General features: G+C 41.4%; 1 protein-coding gene across 1 annotated transcript in view; it reads left to right on the forward strand.

The window, feature by feature from the left end:
* Positions 1-22,866, forward strand: part of DNAI1 (dynein axonemal intermediate chain 1) — a 142,223-nt gene that overhangs the window by 49,888 nt on the left and 69,469 nt on the right. The window contains exon 13 of the mRNA XM_015615314.3: positions 17,144-17,391. Within this exon, the coding sequence (XP_015470800.1) occupies positions 17,144-17,391 (248 nt within the window). The remainder of the gene's footprint in view (positions 1-17,143; positions 17,392-22,866) is intronic.

Below are 22,866 nucleotides of genomic sequence, written 5' to 3' on the forward strand. Positions count from 1 at the left end.
TAGGTAAATTTTATTTGATAGCTAGGAAATTTTCCCTGAGTGGCATGGTATTGCCATCTCATCATTCAGAGATGACAAGGCATTATGAGATTAGTGATTAATTGAAAGACTTTATTTCTTTTTATTTGCCCTCTATAATTTCAGGGTGGAATCTGTTTGTTTTTAAAGCCTTCTTTTATTGCCATGAAGGCTAGTGGTGTTTTGGTGTGAAACAAAACAGAAGCAAAACTTTGTTTAAATAATAAAGCTGAGACCTGCAAAGAAAACTTCCTGCTATTGCAGTACTCTAGATTTCAGGAAACTGGGAGCCCTGCTGCAGCTTTTGCCTCTCTCCTTGCATGACCCTCTAAGCACTATCACTTCATGAAACCAGAGGCAGTGATTCCCAAAAATTGGAGTTCTGTGACCTTAGTAAAATCCCAGTCGGCAGTGGCCTTTGCAAATCTGATGACTTGCAACTTTTGCATTTCATGTATCTTGTATCATGAGACGAACTCACAGCTCCACTTTGATCCCTAGAATGCAGCAGGAAATACCCAGTAAATCATAGGTCTGGTCCACCTTTGCTACTTTGTTGCTCCATGCTTTTCATTTGCTTCCTTTAAAGCACCTCAAGTTTGTTTGTAATGAGATTAAATTGCTCTTGTGGCTGAATTATTTATGGATTTTAATGTAATTTTCCAAATATGTATTCCCAAAGAAATGAGAAAAATTAATTAAGTTTTGCAAAGGGAAGTTTGAAGTACATTTTCAGATTTGCAAATGAGTTTTCAGGATTTCCACCTGAACCTCAAGCCCCATGAGATCTTCCATATTTTAAAGACATTAGAGTTTAGCCTCTTCCTAAACACCTCTTGTACTGCAGGATCTCTGACAGCCTCTAATCCTTCCAGGCTTCACAGCATGCTCTGAAAATTGCAATTTCCTTTTCTTCTTCGAAACAAATTCTTATCATTTCTTGCATATGGTATTACAGTTGACAGCACGAAGTCCCAGCCTGAATATTAAGACTATAATTCTATTTCTTGAGTTGTGATGCAGTGTATAAATTCATTCAACTGGACTTTCAAGGTGGGTGCCACCAAAAGAAAATCTCAATTAATTTGCAAATGACAGTCAGTTGGGACCATGTTCTATGTTGAGCAGCAGCTGATTCACCTTTTAACAAGCTTATTGTTTTCCCAATTTGAATGCTATGATTTCTTGAATCATCAGCTTTTCTCTAAGATGCACTGGGTGGTATTTGCATGATTAATCATGCATTTTGTCTTTTACTTAGCACATATATTTACATAACTGCAGGATTAGTTAAGAGAAAGGGCAAAATGTGGCTTCCAGATGAAGGGGAAAAAATTCAGCTGTGGAAAGAAGTTTCAGCAAACAGCTGCAGGTCAGGAATTCTGAAAACCACATGTCTGAGATAACTGGGCAGTGAAAGCTTTTTGTGTCAGTTGGAATGATGAGGGTAATACCACTTCTTACTGGTATTTTCTGTGTTGAGTAGGAGAGGTCATTCAGGCAATGTCCATAAAATACTGCCAGACTGTATTTGGATTTCATGCCTAGGTTTACTTGAGTGTCTGGCTATGACATTATACCTGATTTCTGTTCACGGAAAGGTATTTGATGATGTCTGCTTTCTGTATTACAAGATAAAATTTTTCCTTTTTTTGTTTGTTGAAAATAACTTTTTATAAGCATGTTGGTTTGATTTTAATGTAATGGCTATTTTTGGCTATCTTTGGCTATTTCAATGTCAGTTTCATACAATAAGTGTGAATTTGAAGAATTATATAAACTCAGGCTGAAGTGGGCCTCTATCTATCTATCTATCTATCTAGTTGTATCAGGAGAGGCTTAATTCTGCCTGGTGGCTTCTCACAAATGTGTGGCACTTTTAAAATCACCATCTTAAAGCTCAAAAGGATAGGGCCTCATCTCCTCTTAAGCAGCTTGTCTCAACATTCACAGACTCATCTGGTGGAGCAAAAACCTGCACAAGTGCACCTGGCACACTTTGCCAGAGGGCTTGTTGTAGATCCAAAGCTGAAATTCAGAAGTACAGGGACAGACAGACCTTGGACTGGGAATTAGATGAGGTATTTCCCACTTCAGCCAGGTAGGCAATCCTTCCTGGAGAAGAGCCTCCTTCCCTGTGGCTGTGCTGCAGAGTTATTTTAATTCCTTGTGTGGATGTGCATGCACAGCAGCTCACAGCCCTACTGATGTCCCTCTCTTAGGACAGAGCGTCCTGGAAGGGAGCACCTCTTCAAAATAGGGGTCTGTTATATTAGAACATCCAGAGGAGCATGGATGGGCTAATGACCCATCGAGTATTTTGCTACCCCTTGGGAAATTTTCAAAAGACACTGAGTATCAAGAAAGGAGTGTTATTTCTGACCCTAAGAACTAGCCCATGTTTTGACTGGAAAAATTAGGGCTGAGGGTTTACCTAAAGACTCTGAAGATGCTTCAGCACTCTCCCTTTTGTGTGCTGTACAGAAGAAAGTACCCAGTGTATCCTCTGAAAACTGTGGTAGCTGCTGTCAGCTGTCTACAGATTGGATCTGTCCGAATCCTTATATTGTATGGGCAGAGTCATTCATGGGGTGTTTGGTGTAGCACCATGTGTTAATGGCATCACCTCTGTACTATAAGTATCCCATTGGATAGCGGCACAGCATAATTCTTCCATGTGTTCATACCATTTTTACTTGCTTTTTCTAATCAAATATTTACAAACAAAGTCATTGTATGCTCTGGCATCATCAGGCAACTCCCTAAAGGAAACCATTAATTTTCTGCTGTGCAGCATTGGTTGATTAGATGCTTTGTGGAGGAGGAACTGATATGAAAGCATAGAAATGAAAACAGCAACACTCCTGCCAAGCACTGTAGCCTGTTGCTTTCATTCATCAGCTCGTTTTATTCATTCGTCTGAAGGAATGCTAGTGAATGAATCTTATTGGAGAACTGCACAGACTGAGGCAGCCGTCAGGAGCACAGCAGCCTCCCTTCCTTGCTGTCTTCTATCAGTATCCCTGTTCCCAACACCAGGGGTCAGCTTTCTACTGTTAATTTGAAGCCCTTTCTGCTCTAGCTATGGCATCGCGCTGTTAAAAGATACAAGGAACCCGATGAGAAGTTCCAGCCCTCCTCTAGATCAAACATACTTTGCAGGAAGGGTTAAGGTAGAAATAGTTATGTGTTGGGTAACCGCTATTGCACTTCTCCCAGCAGAGCCAATTTCTAATTGCCTTTCTCTTCCATCGAGGAGCTGCAGTTATCTATTTGTTGTTTAGACTGACTTAGGAGGCAATGGATGTGACAGCTCTTTCACAGTGACCTGGGATTGCAGAGTGGGCAGGATCTCTGCCTGCCTGTTTTAGTTACTTACATGGTCTTCATTGCTGTCATGTCTGAGGTTCCTTTCTGCCTTAAGAGTCTGTCTTTCCAGATGGTCATGCAATGCTGCTTTACTTCATAATGACGAAAAAACTAAGTCAAGGGGCTCACAGAAAACAGCAAATACCCAGATCAGCATTCATCTCACATCCTGTAGAGCAGTCCTAGAAACAGCAGGCTTTATTCCAGTAATTCCCATAGAAGGGAAGTGGCTCTAGAGGCAGTTTTTTCAAATAGGTTTTTCAACCCATATTGCTGCTTCTCCAGATTTGTGCCATCACACCTTGATTCTTTTCTGGAGAGACTCTAACTTTTCCCAACAGTCCCATGTGAAGAGCAGGAAGCTTTCCAGCTCATCTGTCTTTGCTGGCTAGCATTCAATCAGACAGCTGGGTCACCAGGCAGCTTTAAAGACCTAGTCCTCAGATTTATTTTAGGAATTGCTAGTTATATGGATTGAGTGTTACATAAATGTAATGTTGCTATCAGTACCCAAAGATGGCAGTGTCATTTAAAATTATTGTTTTTTTCATCCAGGTCAACAATCACAGAGCACTGGGTTGAGAACACAGAGAAGGGAATCAAAAATGGCAGAGAGAAAGAGATTAGTATTTTTAGCAGCCGCCCATGGTTAGGTTGGTTTGTGTCAATCATGAAACTGGACTTGAAAATAATTTCCTGTCTTGGTGTATGTTCTGAGAAAGAAAACTTCCAGCTAAACCTGGAAAAGTGGTTGCAGAAATGTGTGTAAGGGGCATGTCTGACATGGAATGCCCTATGCATTTACTTACTTGAGAGTAGCAGGGGGAAGAGGTGCTATCTCTGTGTATGATGCTGGTGAAATCTTCCCTGGAATGCTGTATGCTGCTATTAATAGTTCAGTCTTCAAGATGGATTTTAAAATTGAAAATGGTTCAGAGATGAACCACATTGTGACTTGTGTTTGAAATCTCTGCCTTACAGTTAAATTCTTAAACAATTCAACTTGGCTTGTTAAAGAGAAGATTAAGTAGTGATTTGATTACTGTCCATTAATTACTTAAAGGGAAAGGAAGGAGATATCTTATAGAAAAGAACTCTTTCATCTTACTTTTTCATCTAGGACATAATCTAGCAACTGGAAGTAGAATTCAGAGATCTCAGAAAGCTGGAAATGAATTTTTAATGGTTGAAGTGATTAAGCATAGGAACAAATAAAGGATTTATTCATCAGAACTATCTTCTTTAGTCTTAGAATTTACAAATCTGCATTGAACACATTCCATCATTAATTCTAGCAATATGTAAGTTAATTTGTATGCTCCTGGAGTTAGATGGCTTGTCATTATTCCTAGGGCAGAATGGTACAAAGGAAATGTAAAAGGCCCCATTAAAGACTTTTTCTCCAAAGACCTTTCTGTCTTTTGTCCTGGAGATGAGTGTGGATCATTTTTCAGCAGAATGCATTAGTAAAAACCTGAAGGAAATCTATCTAATTTAATGTTTTCATTAGTTGAAACTTGTAAGATATCCACACTCTTCTTAGCTTACCTTTGGTTTCTTGCTGCAAAGCAGAACCACATTTTCTACAATGTAAAATCTTCCTCTGTTCATCCCTGCTTAGGGAACTCAGTCATACTTTTTCAATTCTTCTCTTCATGCTTGGTAATACTTACTATGCTGCCAAACCATAGAATATAACCAGAAATATCTGGTTGTTAGCCTCCATATGATAGGCCACTTCAGCTTAAGAATCTATCAGGAATACTTTGAAAATTCTGACCATTGAAAAATAATGCAGATCAAATTTGCATTTTTTGTAAACTTTTTAACATCAGAACAGAGAGAAAAACTACTCATTTTGGGTGGGTTTTTTTAAAAATTATTTTGCATGGTGTGCTCTCATGGGTATCACTTTGCTGTAGCATATGTGGGAGATGACAAAATTGATTATTTTTTAGGGTATTGTAAAATGAAGTCAGCTAGAGAAGGTAGGAAGGAAAAGTCTTCAGGGATGCTTAACTGTATCAGTGAGGGATCGAAGTGGTGAATCATGTAAGTAGATTTGAGTTGTTTGATCCTTACACTTCTGATTTTCTGGCTATGAGACAAGCAGAATACAACTTTGCTGAGTGAAGAACTTGAGGCTCACTCTGCTTCTATGACTGTACAATCTATCTATCCGTAATTTTTCAACATTATCATGTTGGATTTAAATCATTGATTAAGCTTAGCAAGTGGCTGCTCTTGGGAAAAGGCTCACCTACAATAAAAGGCAGCAGATATTGCTCCAAGAGCTATTGTAAAGTCTTTCAGTCCTGAGTTATTCTTACCAAATTCCTCCAGGTATGAGAGAGCTGGCTAGGATTCACTGGCATTCTCCAGCTTCTCCCATCAAATGGTGTATAATGAAGTGGTTTCCACTACTGTATAAAAGATCTTCATAGAGGGACAATTGTATTGGCTCTTGTATTGTTTGGTGAGTCCTCAAAAGAGAAGCCAGCACAGTAGATTCTCAAGATGCTGATACTTATCTCCACCTTGGCTCCCACTGGCCAGGAGTGGAATTTTATGGAGCAGAACATGCTTTGTAGATGCTATGCAGTCACAGGCTTCTTCCTCTGATGCAGAGATGCTGGAGAGAAGACTGACTGTCCAACAGCAGCCTGGCTGGTGGAGATGGGAGATAATGGGGACATAAATTCCCCTTTAACTCCCACAGCAGATTCATGTGTTGGCCAGAGCCAGATCTGGTTTAGGTAGTGGTTGGCTTCTCAGAGTTGCAGGTCTACAAACTTGGAAGTCACTAGAGAAAGATGGAAGTTTCTTATGTGGATAAATACCTGGTGGAGGGGAATGACAAAAACAGAGATGGACTCTTCTGAGTGGTATCAAATGAAAGGCAAAAGTAATTGATACAAACTGAGAAATAAAAGTCCCTTAAAATGTAAGATAGAACTTCTTAGCTGTGGGGTGGTTGAGCAGAAGAGCAGTATTTCCACACTCTAGAGGCTGATTTTAAAAATCTGACAATACAGTCCTGGACACTGTGGTCAGACTGACACTGCTTTAAGAAGGCAGAATTGGGCTAGATGTTCTCCAGCGGTGCCTTCAAACCTCAGCCATCCTGTGATTCTGTGATTTCTTTCTTTCTTTTTCATTCTTTATCCATCATATCTAAGTGTAAGCCAAAATTTGCCTCATGGATTGCACAGATACTTGATGCTTTATGTGAAACTTTTGAACCACTTCCATTCCCTAGTATCAGCTTGTTACTATTTTGTCCTTCACTCCAAAGGACTTTCTGTCCCTTTGCCATAGCTATCTTTTTCCCCCTGACCTTGTTACTTGGTCAAGGGATTGAAAGCTATTGCTTTGTTGCAATATACAGTGCAAACTGATGTTATTCAGGTAATCTGGGGGTGAGGAAGGCCAAGGAGAATCTGGAACTGAACATGGCAAGGGACACAAAAAAGCTTCTATAGATGTATTAACCAGAAAAGGAAGGTCAAATGAGGTGCAACACTCCCAATAAAAAAAAAAATATGGAAAACAGGTAACAGCAAATGAGGAAAACACTGAGGTAGTCAGCAACTTTTTTGCCTCAGTCTTCAGTGGCAACCTCTCTTCCTACACCTCTCAAGTAAGAGCAGGATAAGGATTGGGGGAGCAAAGTCCCCCCATTATAAGAAAAGGTCAGGCTCCTGACCACATGAGGAACCTGAATGTACTAAAATCTTTGGGACTCAACAAGATGATATGGTTGCCAGGCCATTATCCACGATACTTGAAAAGTCATGGCAGTCAGATGAAGTCCCAGGTGACTGGAAAAGGGAAGCCATTGTACCTATCTTGAGAAACAGTAGAAAGAAGGACTCCAGGAACTACTGACTGTCAGCATCCCCTCTTTGCCTGGGAAGATCATGGGATCTGGTTTCCTCCTAGAAACTCTGCTAAGGCATGTGGACAACAGGGAGGTGAATTGAGGCAACCAGCATGGCTTCACCAAGGGTAAGTCCTGCCTGACAGGCCAGAGACTTTCTGTGATGCAGTGTCTGCAGGAGTAGACAAGGAAAGGATCACAAATCTGATTTATCTGGACTTTTGTACAGCCTTTGACATGGTCCCCTACAACATCCTTCTGTCTAAATTAGAGGGAGATGGATTTGATGGATGAGCTGTTGGGTGGTGAGGCATTGGCTGGATAATCACAGAGTACTGGTCAATGTCTCAGAGTCCCAGTGGACATCAGTGATAAGTGGAGTCCTTCACGGATCCATACTGGGACCAGTGTTCTTTGATACGATCGTTAATGGCGTAGGGATCAAGATCAATGGCATGGGGATCAAGTGCACTTCCAGCAAGTTTGATGATAACACCAAGCTGATTGGTGCTTTGACACACCTGAGGGATGGGATGCTATCCAGAGGGACTGGACAAGCTCAAGGTGTGGGTCCATGGGAACATCATAAAGTTCAAGGCCAAGTGCTGGTGCTGCACCTGGGTGAGAGCAGCCCCCGGTATCAGCACAGGCTGGGCATGAACAGACCCAGAGCAGCCCTGCCCAGAAGGACCTGGGGGTGCTGTGGGTGAGAGGCTGGACATGCCCCAGCCATGGCACTCACAGCCCAGAGAGCCAAACATGTCCTGGGCTGCATCCAGAGCCCCGTGGGCAGCAGGGGAGGGAGGGGATTCTGCCCCTCTGCTCTGCTCTGCTGAGACCCAGCTGGAGCATCCAGAGCTGGGGTCCCTGCACAGGAGGGACAGGGACCTGCTGGAGCCAGCACAGAGGAGGCCACCAAGACGATCAGAGGGATGGAGCACATCTCTTCTATGAAAAAAGGCTGAGAGAATTTGGATTGTTCAGCCTGGAAAGCAGATGGCTTCAGAGGTTTTTGTGGCCTTCCAGTATTTGTAAGGAGCCTACAAGGACTATTTACAAGAACATGTAATGATAGGACAAGGTTGGATGACTTCAAACTGAAAGAGGGTAGGTGTAGATTAAATATTGTGAAGAAATTCTTCCCTGTGAGGGTGGTGAGGCACTGGCACATGTTGCCCAGAGGAGCTGTGGATTCTCTGTCCTTGGAAGTGTTCTAGGTGAGGATGGATGGGGCTTGGAGCAGCCTGGTGTACTGGTAAGTGTCCTTGCCCATGTCAGAGGAGCTGGAACAAGATGATCTTTAAGATCCTTTTTTCAATTCAGGCCATTCTGTGATTCTGTGATTCTGTTTGAGACTAACAAATATTTAGGCATTTCTGGGTTTTTTTTTCTTTTTTTTCCCTTTTTTAACTATTTTTTTTTCTGAAATCTACTTTAAGTCGTTCCTAAAATCCATTTATGCTAGCCCCCAATTAGATACTTAACATACCTGCTTAAGATACATAATATTTCATGTACTAAAAATAAAAGCAAGCAAAACCTCCCCCTGATTTCTGTCAAAGAAGTGACTATCTGGTTTATATCCCAGCCTTATACAAAGAGGAATGCTGAAAAATACTGTCCAAATTTAATGTTCAATAGCTGACTGCACAGAAAAATGGGAAGAGGTCCATTAGGGACCTGGGAGTTGTTTAACTACAAATTAGTAGGGGCCTAGGCAAGCCTCTAGAAGAAACTGGTTTTTGTCCTGTTTTTGTACACTTTCCTAAACATTTCATGTTAACCACTGCAAATGGGTTAGGGGCAGGTGTTGGATATGTAATGGCTACTCTTAATTTTCATGGTGCATGCTAGTGCAAAATTGACTGCATGCCCATATGTATGACTCTTTTTCTTCCTTGCTCCTTTATAAAATCTGGGTCTTCTGCCAAATGTCTTCAAAAATGTTCTCAGAGCTGCTGTATCATTTCTCATTGTCTCCTCAATGGCCTGAGCTGTACATGTCCATCTCATCAGGCGTCATCTGTCTGCTTCCAAGAGACCACAGCACAGCCATAAAACACTAACTTTCCTGTCTCTTAATTATGGAATACATAACCATCTCCTGCAGTGTGTGCATCTCCCTTAGAGCTGTTCTGGTCAGGAATACTAAAATGCTGGCAGCCTGGCTGGTTTGCAGGCTGGTGTGATTATCCAGAGGCAGTACATTTGTAGATGTCCATTTGTGGCATGAGCCTGGGGATTTCTAATTGTTACATGACACCTGGAAGCCCCTCACTTGGCCACTTGATGGCACTCTTAAATATTTAGTTGGTTGCAAATGTTCTCAAATGTGCCAGTTTCATAGAACAGGGATAGAGGAAACAGAGACTCAGATATTAAACAGTGAAATACTATCAAAATTGGAGCTTATATCAATGAAAACAAGAAAGACAGGAGCAAAAGTTGAGGTAATTGTGCCAAATGCTGCCCAGTGTGTAACAAGAGGATTAGCACCTGTCCAATTTCCCAGCTCCACAGTGGTCTGCAGAGACAAGAGCTGTCTCAGCCTTTCCTCATAGGAGAGGTGATCCATCATTTTGATCATCTTGGTGGCCCCTCTGGACTTGCTCCAACAGGTTGTGGTACAATGTGCTGAAGACACCAGAGCTGGATGCAGAACTCCTGGTGGTGTCTCATGACAGCAGAGCAGAAGGGCAGAATCCCCTCCCTCAACCTGATGTTAGCTTTCATAACATACAGGCAGCTGCACCATTATTATTTACATTGTAAAATCATGTCCTTATAACCATCTTATTTAAAGAAGAAAATCTAAGGAAGAATTTTCATGTGTGCTAGACCCATGATGAAAAAGCCTGTCTTGAGACAGAATGAGAAAACTCTGGTTTTATATAGAGCATAGCAAACTCAGCCAAGTCATATATTCCTTCTTTTTTTGCACTGATCACCTGCTCACCTCGCTCCCAGGATAGGGCTTAGATGAAAGCCAGATCTTCCTACTCTTTTCAGGAAAGTGCTACATCTTTTCACCCCCTTCTCCCCTGTTTTTTTTGCTTTTGAGCCTCTGCTCTCACAGGCCCTGTGAGAGTGCCTGGTTCTCATGGTTCCTAAATACTCATTTTTGTTGGCCTGGTCGACTGTGGTTTCTCTTGTATTGCTCTGCCAAACTGTATTTTAGAGTAAGAAAGGCTATCTCTATCTATCTATCTATCTCTGCTTCTGAGGCGTGTCTTGCCTCTGACATGTGCAGGGCCCACAGCCCATGTTGGGACTGCGACAATGCCTTAGGACATGTATAAATTACAACTTGCTTCATCATCTGTCAATTTTGTCTTCTCTAAAATATCTGGAAGACTTTGAAATTCTGGTTTTGTACATCTCTTATCCGAACTGCAAGTTCCTAAGGAGCCCCAGCTAAAAATGTTAACTGGATCAGGAATAACAGGGATTAGTCAAGCAGCTGGTGAAAGGTGTCAAGCAGAATGTTAAATTTGACATTCAAGTATCTAAATCAGCGTAAGCCAAAATGATCTATCATTTGCCTCCTCTGCACTGGTGGACTTGCTCAGCATTTGCAGATCTTGAAGTACCAGCACTGCTGATGGGAGGGTACATACTTCCTTGTGATAAGAGTTCTGCCACAGAGTTCAGACCAGTGAAGGTGGTCTCGACAGGGGTGTTCAACTTCCATTGACTAATGTCAGAAAATAAATGCCCAAGGAATTATCATCTGAGGCAGTGTCTCAGAGGGGGTGCTGTAGTAGCCCTGGATCTTGGTATTGTTTTCATTGGTCCTGTGGATGGGAATATAAACTCACAGCAGACGAAATGTGTGACTGATGAAAAGGCAGGTGAAGTTGTAAATCATGCTGGGAACAGAGCTGTCATAGAGAGTGATTAATGTGGTAAACCAGAATTATTCAAAGCAAATGCATTTTAGTGCAGTCAAATATAGTATTATACCTCTCTAGACAAAAAGGAGTGTTGTATTTTGGAAGGCAGCAACTCTTAAAAAAACCCAAAAAACTAAGAAAACCCCACTTTTGTGTACAAGTAAGAAATTTGAGCTCCCAGTGAGCTATCTTGGCATGGAGGCTGAACATGATTCAGTGTGCAAATAGGAAAGCCTGAATAGCAGTAGAGATAGTATTTAAACAGTAGTCAGACTAATACTGGAATATTATGTTTGATTCCAGAGACAACATTTTTCAAAGCATGCAGAAAAACTGTAGGTAGTTCAGAAAGAGCCCCAAGTTGATTCAAGAGCTGGAGAGCATGCCCCAGATGTGGAGAGAGAACAACATCCAGTTGGAATTTGGACTCTAAATGAATTATATCTGGCCCTTGCGCAAATCCTAGCCATGTGATATCCTCCACTAATCTCTGAAAAGTTTCTTAATATTCTGCTCTTCTCCATGTCTGCTGAGAAGTGGCTTTCTTTTTGCAGCTGTGGAGGCAATGCCTTTCACTGGATGTGGCAAAGTTAATGTTGGTTCCTGGCTTTTTGCTAAGCAGCCCTCTCTGTGCATTGCTGTTGAAAATAAATGGGATTCTTTGAGTTCAGGCTGTGATGGCTATGAAAAGTATGGTGAAATGTGACCAGTGTTCAGTTTTTAAGGTATCTTAATGAAGAGAAGCAGCAGATATAAAAGAAGTCCTTAATCCAGTCAAGGTAGGCATAATAAGAATTAGCAGTGGCAAGCCAGGTAAGTCAAGTAAGGAATTAGGTGCAGCTTTTTAATCACTCAAAGCGATTAAATGTCAAAACAAGCTGCAGAATGAAACAGTGGCTTCTCTGTTTTTTGAGATCTTCATATGAAGTATGCATATACTTGCCAAAACCAAGTTATCAGGCTCAAAACAGGATATGCCAGTAACATTTTTGGATCTGTGAAAAAGAGGAGGCCAGGCTTTCTGGCCTTGAGTTACAGAGTAATGAGTTCCCAAAACATTTTCTTTTCTGGGAAAGGACTGTTTTGAAAGTTCAGTATTCATCTTTTCATTGCCCACAATATGGTTCACAGCCTGATGCATAGTGATGTGGGATATATCAACACAGCATTGTGTTGTACACAAGTGTGGTTTACCCGAGTACTCTGAACATTTAAGGGAATAGGAACAGAATGAGCACCAGTGATCCTAGTTTAAATTTCTCAGGGATCTTGGGATGCAGTCTGCTTGAGCAGAACCCTCTGAAATCCCAGCTCTGTTCCCTTTTCTAGTTTGCTGTAGTGTCCTTGGCAGTCCCCTCTGCTGCCCTTTCTCATTCTATAAAAAGGAATGCTGCATATATAAGCTTAAAGCACTCTCAAGTGCTATAAAACTTTGAGATATTATTGTTATTCCTGAAGAGCTTTGAAAACACATTCAGCACATGGCCAAACTCTCTGAGCTCTTGGAAAGATTTGTTCTTTCCTGATTTTTCGGAACTACTGGCATACAGTTAAGCTCGAAGTGCCAGCTGTTTCCTTTCTTACAGCACACCAATTCTGCGACTACAGCAAAGTGTGGAATTGACACAGCTTTTTAAAATAAGCCAGGAGAGTCTTGCTAGAGCAGTGCAAGATCATTCAACTTGTTTCACAGTAGGTTAGATTAGCCTGTGCTCAGTGCCCTGCTGCACAGAGTTTGCTCACTGATAAAATAAAATTGTACTGAAAATACACTAATTTGTGACTTGCTCAGTCATCATGTCTATGCCATGCAGATGGAAGCACAGGAATATTCTTAGATTGTGCTCAAGGTTTTGAAGGTTTCCAGTTTGCTAGGGAAAATTTGCTGGGTTTTTTTTTTTGTTTGTTTGTTTGTTTGTTTGCCCTCTACACTTTAAATATTGGAAAGACAAATAAATAGCTGAGATATATCTTTGGCTACCAACAATTTTTTCTGTGAAACTAACTGATCTCCCCAGAGGAGATTGCCTCACCAAGTGTACAGCACAACCATCCCCTTCCCTTGGCTTCTTAGAAAGCCAGTCCTAAAGGATAGAGTCCCAGCCAGCCAGCTCATCAAAGCATGAGTGTATCTGGGAGAGTAGAAGTGCTTGTGTAACTGTGATGCTCAGAAGAAATCAGCTGTTCACAAATGTACTTCATTTTGCTTTTTTTTTTTTTTTCCAGATGGGCTCTTAGGGTACAAGGGACAGATTTTAGGCACCAGTAGTTCTTTTTAACATGATGATATCTTGGTCCAAGCCATATCAGTGAGACAGCTTGCAGACTTGATTTTTAGAAAGCCATCACAGGATCACAGGGTCTAAGATATAAGGCTGCAGTGTTTTTGGTATTAAATCCCCCAAAGAGAAAGTAATTTGCCAGTTTATCACACAAGAAACTGTAGCACTGGCTCCTTGTGTAGTGAAAATACTGACTTTAACTCATGTCCATGGAGAATCCCCACTCTGAGATTTATTATGTGGCTGCAGGATTTACCCTAAGCATTGTGCTTTCTTGAGGATGCTGTTGCTTTGAGCAACAGCAATGGGTCTGCCACTAAGCATTTTGGAGGAAATGGAAGAAAACCATGAATGTCTCATGGCTTTGTTTGTGAATAAAGAGGAAAATATACAAATAATATTTTTTAAAATCTGTCCAGCAAACAAAAAACTTTGATATGATATTGTACGTTTGCTGATTCTTTTAAATTCAGCGAAGGAGTAATATAAATGAAAAATCTGTTAAAACATGCACTTAGTAAGCATCAGAACTAAAGATTCAGATGCTTTTCAGATTATTACTTTGCATAAATTATTTGTTGATATTACAATGATATTCTGGGGTACTTTTCTACCACTACAGTATCTTTCTGAAAAGGATTTGGGGTGAATCTCTGCACCTTTAAAGGCATATGCAGAGGAGTATTTTAGACAGTGATCATAGTTTTGAAACCTATTTCTGTTTGCATGTGATGCTTACAGGCTCTCCTGTGAAGAACAAGTCCTGCTGGCACTAATTATCAGAAGAACTGTCAGATAGCTCTAATATCTCCAGCCCTTCTATATCAGAAAAGAAAACCCCCACCAGTTTGCACTTTGTGGATCTGTGTGGGGCAGTTATTCTCTGTTCTTCCAATCCATACTGGTGCGTCCATGAGGTGCAGAGCAGATGTCTCAGGTCTGAAGCCACTGCTTCCATTTCCAGCAGTGGTTTACCATTGAACCACTTGGGTTCTGTTGGTCAGATCTTGGGTCTGCACCTTTTGCTTGGCGCTGCCCAGGATATGCTGGCTGCCCAGTGTTTTGGGTCAAAGTGCAGTACTCAGCTTGTTTTTGCTGAAAACCAAAAGCCTTTTTCTTGAAAATGCTGCTCTTCAGAGTGTAGCACAGATGTTCTGCTGTGGGTATATGCTGTGCTTGCCATTCTGGAACACTGAATATCACTAATGTAATAAGCTCTTTTAAAAAATTATTCATTAAAGGATATGTTGGTGTGTCAAAGGTTAGTACTCTTAGTGAGAATTCACCCTACATTAAAATGGATTTATATGCCTATGCTCAGCAGGTTAGAGTTTTACTGGGGTTTATGTGTCATGCTTCAGTGTCAATTATGGGTTATTCTCATCACATTACCTTTTATCAAGAATAGGCTGTACTTTAGTTATCATATTATTCAGCCTTACGTGTGATATTCACACATCTGTGATTTAACCCCCATTCCTGATATTTGATAACATAAAGGAGACAATATGAGTAGGATTCAACTCTTAGATTAAGGTGGGTTTAACATTCCTTAGTGGACACTGCAGTCAGTGGAGCCTGGAGAATAAATTGGCATTCATAGAAAACTCCCCTTAAAGGTGCTGCTGGTACTGAAGGTAGCAGGAGCTTGGACTCTGAGTGCACAGCCAGCCATACACAGACGTGCATTTGGGTGTCCCTGCATTTTACTCTGCCAGAGCTTCTTTCCAAGGCTTTGCTTTTCTCCTGCCAGACTAACCCCCCAGACTTTCTGAAGCTGCTGAGCGATTTCACCTGATAAAATCACTCTACCACCTCTAACTGAGGAATATGGGTGGACTGTTCCTGTCAGATACCGGGAAGAGGACCACCTCCAAAACCCCATTTAGATCTCTGGCTGAATCACCCCCTGTAGAGGTGTCTACTCTGCTGTCTATGCAAGGAACATGGGGGCAGCTTTCTGAGGTTCCTCAGCACAGTGCTAACAGATAGAAAATTAATGTATGCTACAGACCTTTTGGGAATACTCCTGACTGGTCAGCCCACTCCAAGAGAAATAGGAGCATGAAATAGGTTGAAATCAAAGGCTATCCAACCAGTTTGGCTTCATTCTTCTCTGAGTCACTCCTGGTGGCCATTTCCACAGCTCTCCCAAGCCCTCTGAGGAGAGCACAGATTCATCCTTATCATGCATGGACCTCAACTAAATATCAGTTCAGTGGCATTACTTGGCTAAGAACAAAGACAATTCTGTGAATTAAAATAACTAGGAAATCTCTGATGAAGAAAGTAAGTTCACTTCCTTCTCAGCAAGAATTCTAAGAATAAGCTTCCCCTTCATTAAAAAAAAAAAAAATTAAAAAAAAAGTTAGAAATACTATTTGGGACCAGATATGTTTGAAGTAATGCCAGTTTTGGAATCTCACCTTCCTGCAAAATAAAGAAGCCATTTTCCTTATCTGTCCCCAGTACAGAGAGACCTGTGAAAATAGTCTATTTTGATAGTCTAGTACAAAGAAACAGTAATAGTTTTGTTAATGTGTGTTTCTTCACTGGTTCTTTGAATGCTTTTATTGTGGCCCTGTTAAATATGGAGTCCACAATGTCTGTAACCTGCATGCTGACTTGGAATCAGTTTACTGCTAAGGAGAGCTTTCTAAAGTTAATGTTATCACTGGAGAACACATTTGCCAAGACCTGATCCTGCAGGTTGAAGAAAATGTTAAGAAAGGTAGGAAACACTTTTAAAAGGAGAGAACTGTTCTGGAAATAGAATGTATAGTGAGTACTTGAAACACAGAAAGCAGTAAATTTATTTCCCATATACTGTGTGCCTGAGGGCATTGGCAGTAATAAAAAGCACTGGATGGCTAGGATGCTCTTCAGGCAGCATTGTTTTCATAGATTAGCAAAGTTCCTTCTTTGTTTCTGGAGAGCTTATCTACATCAACAGCTTTTCTATCCCTTTCAGAGAATTTGGAAATTGTTTTTTTACATGATCGAAATGCTCTAAGAATTGCAGAGACAGTCAGGGCATGATAAGAAAAAACACAAAAGAAAGATGGTCCTACTGAGAAAAGGGAGAGCTCATTTCAGGCAGCACAAAGAAAAGGTGAAAGTAAATAGAAAAAAGATTGGAAAGTCTTGGCAAAAAAAGAGCTTCTGTGCCAAGCAGGGAGATGTTGGGCATGCATAGAAAATAAAGCTATAGTGACTTTTATATTGTCCAGTTATGAGTAATGGAAATTGATACAATGCTTTACAGATATGTTAATAAATGTTTTTCTTTGAAAAAGTAGTGGGGACTGAAATATCAAATATTGTCAATACAGAAATTGAAATGGTGCTATCCTTGGTTCAGCCTATATGTCTGCAGTGTAGTGGAGTCCTAGCCCACAGAAGTGTAATCTTAGCCCAAGGAAAGAAGTGTCCACAAAATTCTTTCTTTCCTTCACACTTCTTCTCCAAGGCTCTCTCTCCTTGGAAAAAAAGCACACCAAAACAGTAGTTTTTCTGCATGAGTACATTGTGCCTTTGTCCTGGGGGTGGAAAGGGTGTTCAGGTGTAGGCACGCCGATATGACTGGTCCTGTGGCTGGTAACTTTGCATTCAGGTGTGTTTCGGGCATAGGTGGAACCTATCTGTTTCTACATTTCAGTAGCTGAGGATTCTGGAAACTGACCTGACGTTTCCTAATTTAGATGACTTCATGAAGCAGGGCCATGGCATGCTCCTGCTCTACACCCTGAAGAACCCCTCCTTCCCAGAGTACTCCTTCAGCAGTGAGAGTGGCGTCATGTGCCTGGACTTCCACAGTGACCACCCCCACCTCCTGGCAGTGGGCTTCTACGACGGCAACGTGGCCATCTACAACCTGAGGAAGGCAGGCTCCCAGCCCAGCTACAAGAGTAGTGCCATGTCAGGAAAGCACACAGAGCCAGTGTGGCAGGTAAGGGTGCTGTTCCTTTCCTGTGACTGGGGTGTGAATGGCACGGAGCTTGGGCACAGCAGGTAAAGTCCCATATGGGGAAAGATGCTGTTTTATACATGCAATTGATTCGGTTGATTAAGTACTTCAAACTAATTTTGAAATATGCATAAAGGCAAAGCAACTGCATGAATCTTTGGTCCTCAGCAGATACTTAAATGTGTGAGCAAAAGTTTGCTGTAAACAATTATTTCTCCTTAGATTCACTATTATAATTGACTTCTTTTTGGAGAAGAGCTGGTGTCCTCTGCATGTACCAGCATGCAACACTCTTTGTGTTCCAAACAGAAAATCACAGGACAGCAAGTGATGAGCAGTGCATAAAAACAAGTAAAACAAGTACATCAGCCTAAAAGAGAGGACTGTTTGGCACAGTAAGTCTGGGGGCAGCTGCCTGTGAACTGGCTGCCTGCAGGATTCAAGACACACTACTCTGTACTCTAGTGAATTCAGAACAGTCCCGAAGAGCCACCAGATGGGTGAAAGGTCAGGGTAAATCCAGGTACATCCAGCTAACTAGCTGTGTCTACAACATAATCTGAGTTCAGATTGAAGCACTGGAAGGTATAAGTGCTTTTGATCTCGTTCTTAGCAGAAGAAGTGTGGCAGCACATATTTCAACATGGTCTGTATGAGCCTGTTGAGGTGCAGGGGTGTGTGTTTGGTTTGCTAACCTGGGCTAAGGGTGTTGCTGCTGTTACTGTGGCTGTCACCTGACTTAGGCTGGCTGATACAGTCACATGCCAGTGTTCTTTGGACTTTGGTACATGCCTTGCATGGATTGTCCCCCAGCCATGGCTCCTTTTTATTGTATCTTCCAGTAAAATCCGAGAAGTCAAGGGAACCTGATGGGACTACAGATGAATGTGGAATATGCCAAGAGCAAGACCTCTGCTTCTATAAACAGAGAGTTTGTGCAAATGTAACATTTCAGAGAAGACATGAATTTTATATTTACTGCCTGTCTATCCAAAGCTTTTCATCTAGTAGATATTTATAGCTCTTCTAACAGGTTAACAGAGTAGCCTGGACACACACACACACACACACACACACACAGAAAGAGAGAGAGAAAATTTCTGAGCTTTTCCCATTGTCATTTAGGCTTCCAGTAACAAAGCCTGGCCAAATATGAAGTCCTGTGTAATGTTTTTCATGGTCTTGCTGCAGCATGCTATGGGAAGTCACAGCTGTTACTGCACATTAGAGACACAAAAATCCCAGATCCCTTGTGCCCCAGATGGTATTGGAAAGGACTGCATGCTGAAGGGGTGTTATTAGCCGCCTGTTCCCTGCAGACCAGGAGCAGGTACATACATACAGCGGTGGAGGCATTCTGTGTGGGTTTTTAAGGGTAGATTTACATGCACCACTTGGCAACAGTGGGGCTGTGAACTGAAAAAAATCATTAGGCATTCTAGGAAGATGGCTCTAAAAGGGAAATAAGCTACTCCATGGATATGGTTAGATATGTAAAGAAGTTCCTACTTCTTTATTTCCACAGGTTGAGTGCAGAGAATCATAATTGTTAGTTTTCTTTGGCAATAAGAAAATTTCTCTGAGCAACCTGGTCTAGTGGAAGGTGCCCCTGTCCATGGCAAGGAGACTGGAACAATGTGGTCTTGTTCCAGCCTTCCAACCCAGACCATTCTGTGATTCTGCGAATAAGGACCAATATTTTTTACTGAACTTTAGAATTTTTAACTTGCTACGAAACTAGCAAGCAAAGGTACAGCAATGCAAAGAGCTTGTACATCTGTTTCTGAGTTGGAAAGATATGAAGCATAAGCATTTGTCAATATCAACCAAAAGGTTTAGAAAAAGGTTTTCAGGCCTTTCAGTGTGATGAAAAGCAGCATGGACTATCTGTTAGGTTGAGACATTGGATTGCTATTCCTCATTCAGCATTAAATGGTTCTAGAAAGTGATGCTTTTTTTCTTATATTTAGCTCAAAGATCCCCTATTCTCCCCCACCATCACCCCACTAGTCTGAGGCTCAGTCTTTGTCTAGATACTAGACCTCAAAAAATCCCCCTTTTTTGTAGGAAAAGTGAACAAAGTAGAAAAGTAACAATGTTATCCTGAGCAATTAGGAACCTTTGTTCTCTGGACTGCCTGGCATTTTTCTTTTGAAACAATGCAGCCCTTTCACAATGGAAACAAAATGGGAAATGGGTAAAGCAGACTGACAGCTCTTTTCTTGTGCTGTTTCATTTTCAGTGATTTAGTAATATCTCAGTACCTTTGCATCAAACAAAGCTGATGTAATGTTCCCATTGTTAAGAGCAAAATAAAATAATACAACTTTTCTACTTCTGTTACCTAAGAAAGAATTTTTCTACCTGATACCACTCCCTATTTTTTAAAGAGCAAAGCCATGGTTTCTTACAGATTTGGCAATTATCTTCCATGTATTAAGTGCTATTGCATTGTAAATAATGGAAAATTCTAGCCTGTTTTAAATTACACATTTCTAATTGCTTATTACTGGTATTATAACTGCTGAGGATCCAGATCCTCAGAGAGGAATAAGCAGAGAGAAATAAACATGTACATAGACATATGAATGGATATGCATTCAGTGCAATGTAGCTAATATCACTAAAATTCAGGTGTCACAGGACATAGAACTAGAAAAAGTCTCCCAGGTCAGTGAATTCAGGCCTCTATCTTTGAATGTAAACACCAGCTTAAAAGGAATCACCTTCTGAAAACTATGTCAAACCTGTCATGTTTTTTTCTGGAAAAAAACTATGTGGCATTAACCTAAACCCCACTTTAATCAAAGTAATATTAAATTAGCCAGCAAAGTCCTCACACTCCTGTTATCCCTGAGTAGGCCTACAAAGCAAGTCCCTGAGCAATGTGTGTTTTTGAGCCAATGGCTCAGTCCCAGGGCTTGGCTCTGGAGGTTAATGAGGTTGGCCAATGTGGTAGTACTGGACTGCACTTTGGCAGCCACAGGAGCTGTGTTCTCTGGGAGGAAGTGACACCTTGCTGGGAAGGGGCTCTCAGCATAGAGCATCTCCTTTTTCTAGCTTTAAATTTTTTCTTTCTCCTTTCTTTTGAAAAGATGATGATTATGGTTTATTTACAGCTGAGAAGAGCTCTTTCTCTTGCCTTTCTACACTGAGATATACCAAATATTTTAGGTTTGAACTATCTGGAAGCTGGAGTAGTTCAGAATCAGGAATTGATAACTGAAACTATGTCAGGGTTTGTTTCTGTTGTTCAATCTCCTTCCTAAAACACACCTTATTTGACAGATTTGTTTTCACTGTGTGCTTCTATTTTATTTTCACATCAAGCCAAAAGAATGCTATTTCTGCTGAGGCTAGTGCAGAGACAGTACTGCTGCAGAGGGTTGGAAATATTTTTTTATTTTACTTGCTCACCATCAGAGTTCCTGACGAAATTCCCACTGCAGGGTGTTGACCCTAGGATCTGCAAATGGAACATTTCTTTTGGTTGTGCTTCAAGCAACTCTCAGCTGTCACAGGCATGCCCGTGGTTTGGAATTGCTATGGAGACCTCACTGGCTGGAAACGCAACTTCTTTCAGTGTTCATTTACTGAAGCTGATCTGACCTCTCTGAAGAGCTGGTACCATGGAGCTTCAGATGGCATCCTGAGAGAATTATTTCCTGCCCTATATTAGTGCACGGGAAGAGAAATGGCTGGCCACTGCAGGCTAATTTTTCACCAAATGCCAGTCAGATTAAATGTGTGGTGCTCATGTTTTGGACAAAGTAGTCAAGACAGGATGGTAATAGTCTGCAAACTGCCAAAGGAAACTAAAAGGCGTGTCAGCTTGCAGAGTAGTTTTCCAGCAGAACTTGTGGAAGTCCCATCTCAAGTGTCAACCTGACAAAACACACCTGAAATTGCTCACTGGAGTTTGTCCCATAATAGTGTGATCCCTTCTATTTGTCTATTTTCTGTGTTCCAACCTAAGTTCTTAAATAAATCTACACTGAACTCTTGCAGTTTGTGAAGCCACCCCAGAGTCACTGAAGGCTTGTTATGCTGATAGAAGTAAATGAAAATCCTTTTAAAGTAAGCACAGCCTGCTGTTCTTTACCCCATTCTGTGCTTCTGCACACAGCTCTACAAAGAAAGGTCTTTATGAGAAGCTGATCATAGTTGCTGCACTTAGGAGAAAAAAAAAGGATTTTGTTCATAATCCACTGTCACACCAGCACATTGTTTCATTTCTGATGATGAGCATTCTCCTAAATCTGTCATCTGCAGTCAGACAAACAGATTTTGCTGCTTGCATTCCCTCTGAGATGTTATTGCTTCACATAATACTTTGTTCCTTTGGCTTCAGGCACACAAATTGTTTAATGCAAAGGAAATACAAGAAAAATATAAGACAGAAGGTTGTTATCAAGGTCAGAATAAAGATCAGCTGTCTCAGAATAGCCTCAATACTCCTTCTGTTGCCTTCACTAAGAAGCACAAAATAGGTGTTTGCTGAGGGTAGTTCAGTGAAAAAAAAATCTCATTCACTCTGTCATGATACTGCTGGGGGATAACTCCAAAGGAGAAACAAAAATCTAGAGAAGAAAGGAAAGCAGCAGAGATCTGAAGCCAAGGAATCTGAACCCAAGAATAGGAAAAGAATGTAGCCTGAAAGCAAAATAGAGCAGAAACCTAATTGTGAAGAGTATTTAACACCAAACCTCTTTAGCAATGAAAGACAACTGTGTTTCTTATATTGGGCCAGTTCAATGTTTGCACAGAGGACCTTCAGCTCCAGCTTTCTACTACAATTTTTGTGCTACCAGCCATGCCTTGCATACCTGGCCCAGTGCAAACAGGGAAAAAAGTTGAATTAACTTCTGACATCCCAGAAGGAAAAGAGACCAGAGAGGTCACTTCACTCATTCTGCACTTGCACAGAAGTAGGAGGCAGTGGGAGAAACATCCATGGACCAGTGAGCATGCATTTGTGATTCAGAGATATTAGTCTGTCAGAGGCTTCCTTGTAGGAGCAGTCCTTAGCTGCAGTCCTGCTCCCTACACTGAATTCTGTGTCCAGTAAAAAGCTGTTGCAGCAGCAGTTGTCCTGTCTGCTGGGTACCTGACACTGGGTTCATCACTGCAGCACCATGAGACATTTAGTGACTGACAGGCATCAGTTATCTCCCTGTCCTGTCCTGGAGGGACCTGGTGAGGAAGGGCTGTGCTTGGGAAGAATTGCTGTATGCCTGCAGTAGAAATCAGAGTCCAGATCAGCAGCTTTCGGGTTGTCCTCAGTTGCTGTGAGAGCTCACTACAGGCACAGCCCTAATGGAGGAAATCCTGTCTCACACAGAGTTAACTTCTACCACTTCTTGGAAAGGCTGTGCTAAGACACAAAAATTCATCTGGAAGCTTTGGGCTCATTTATGCATGGTAGAACTGGTGGAAATTGCAAGATAATCCTGTGGA

This window comes from Parus major, chromosome Z (genome assembly GCF_001522545.3).
Source record: "Parus major isolate Abel chromosome Z, Parus_major1.1, whole genome shotgun sequence".
Lineage (NCBI taxonomy): Eukaryota > Metazoa > Chordata > Aves > Passeriformes > Paridae > Parus > Parus major.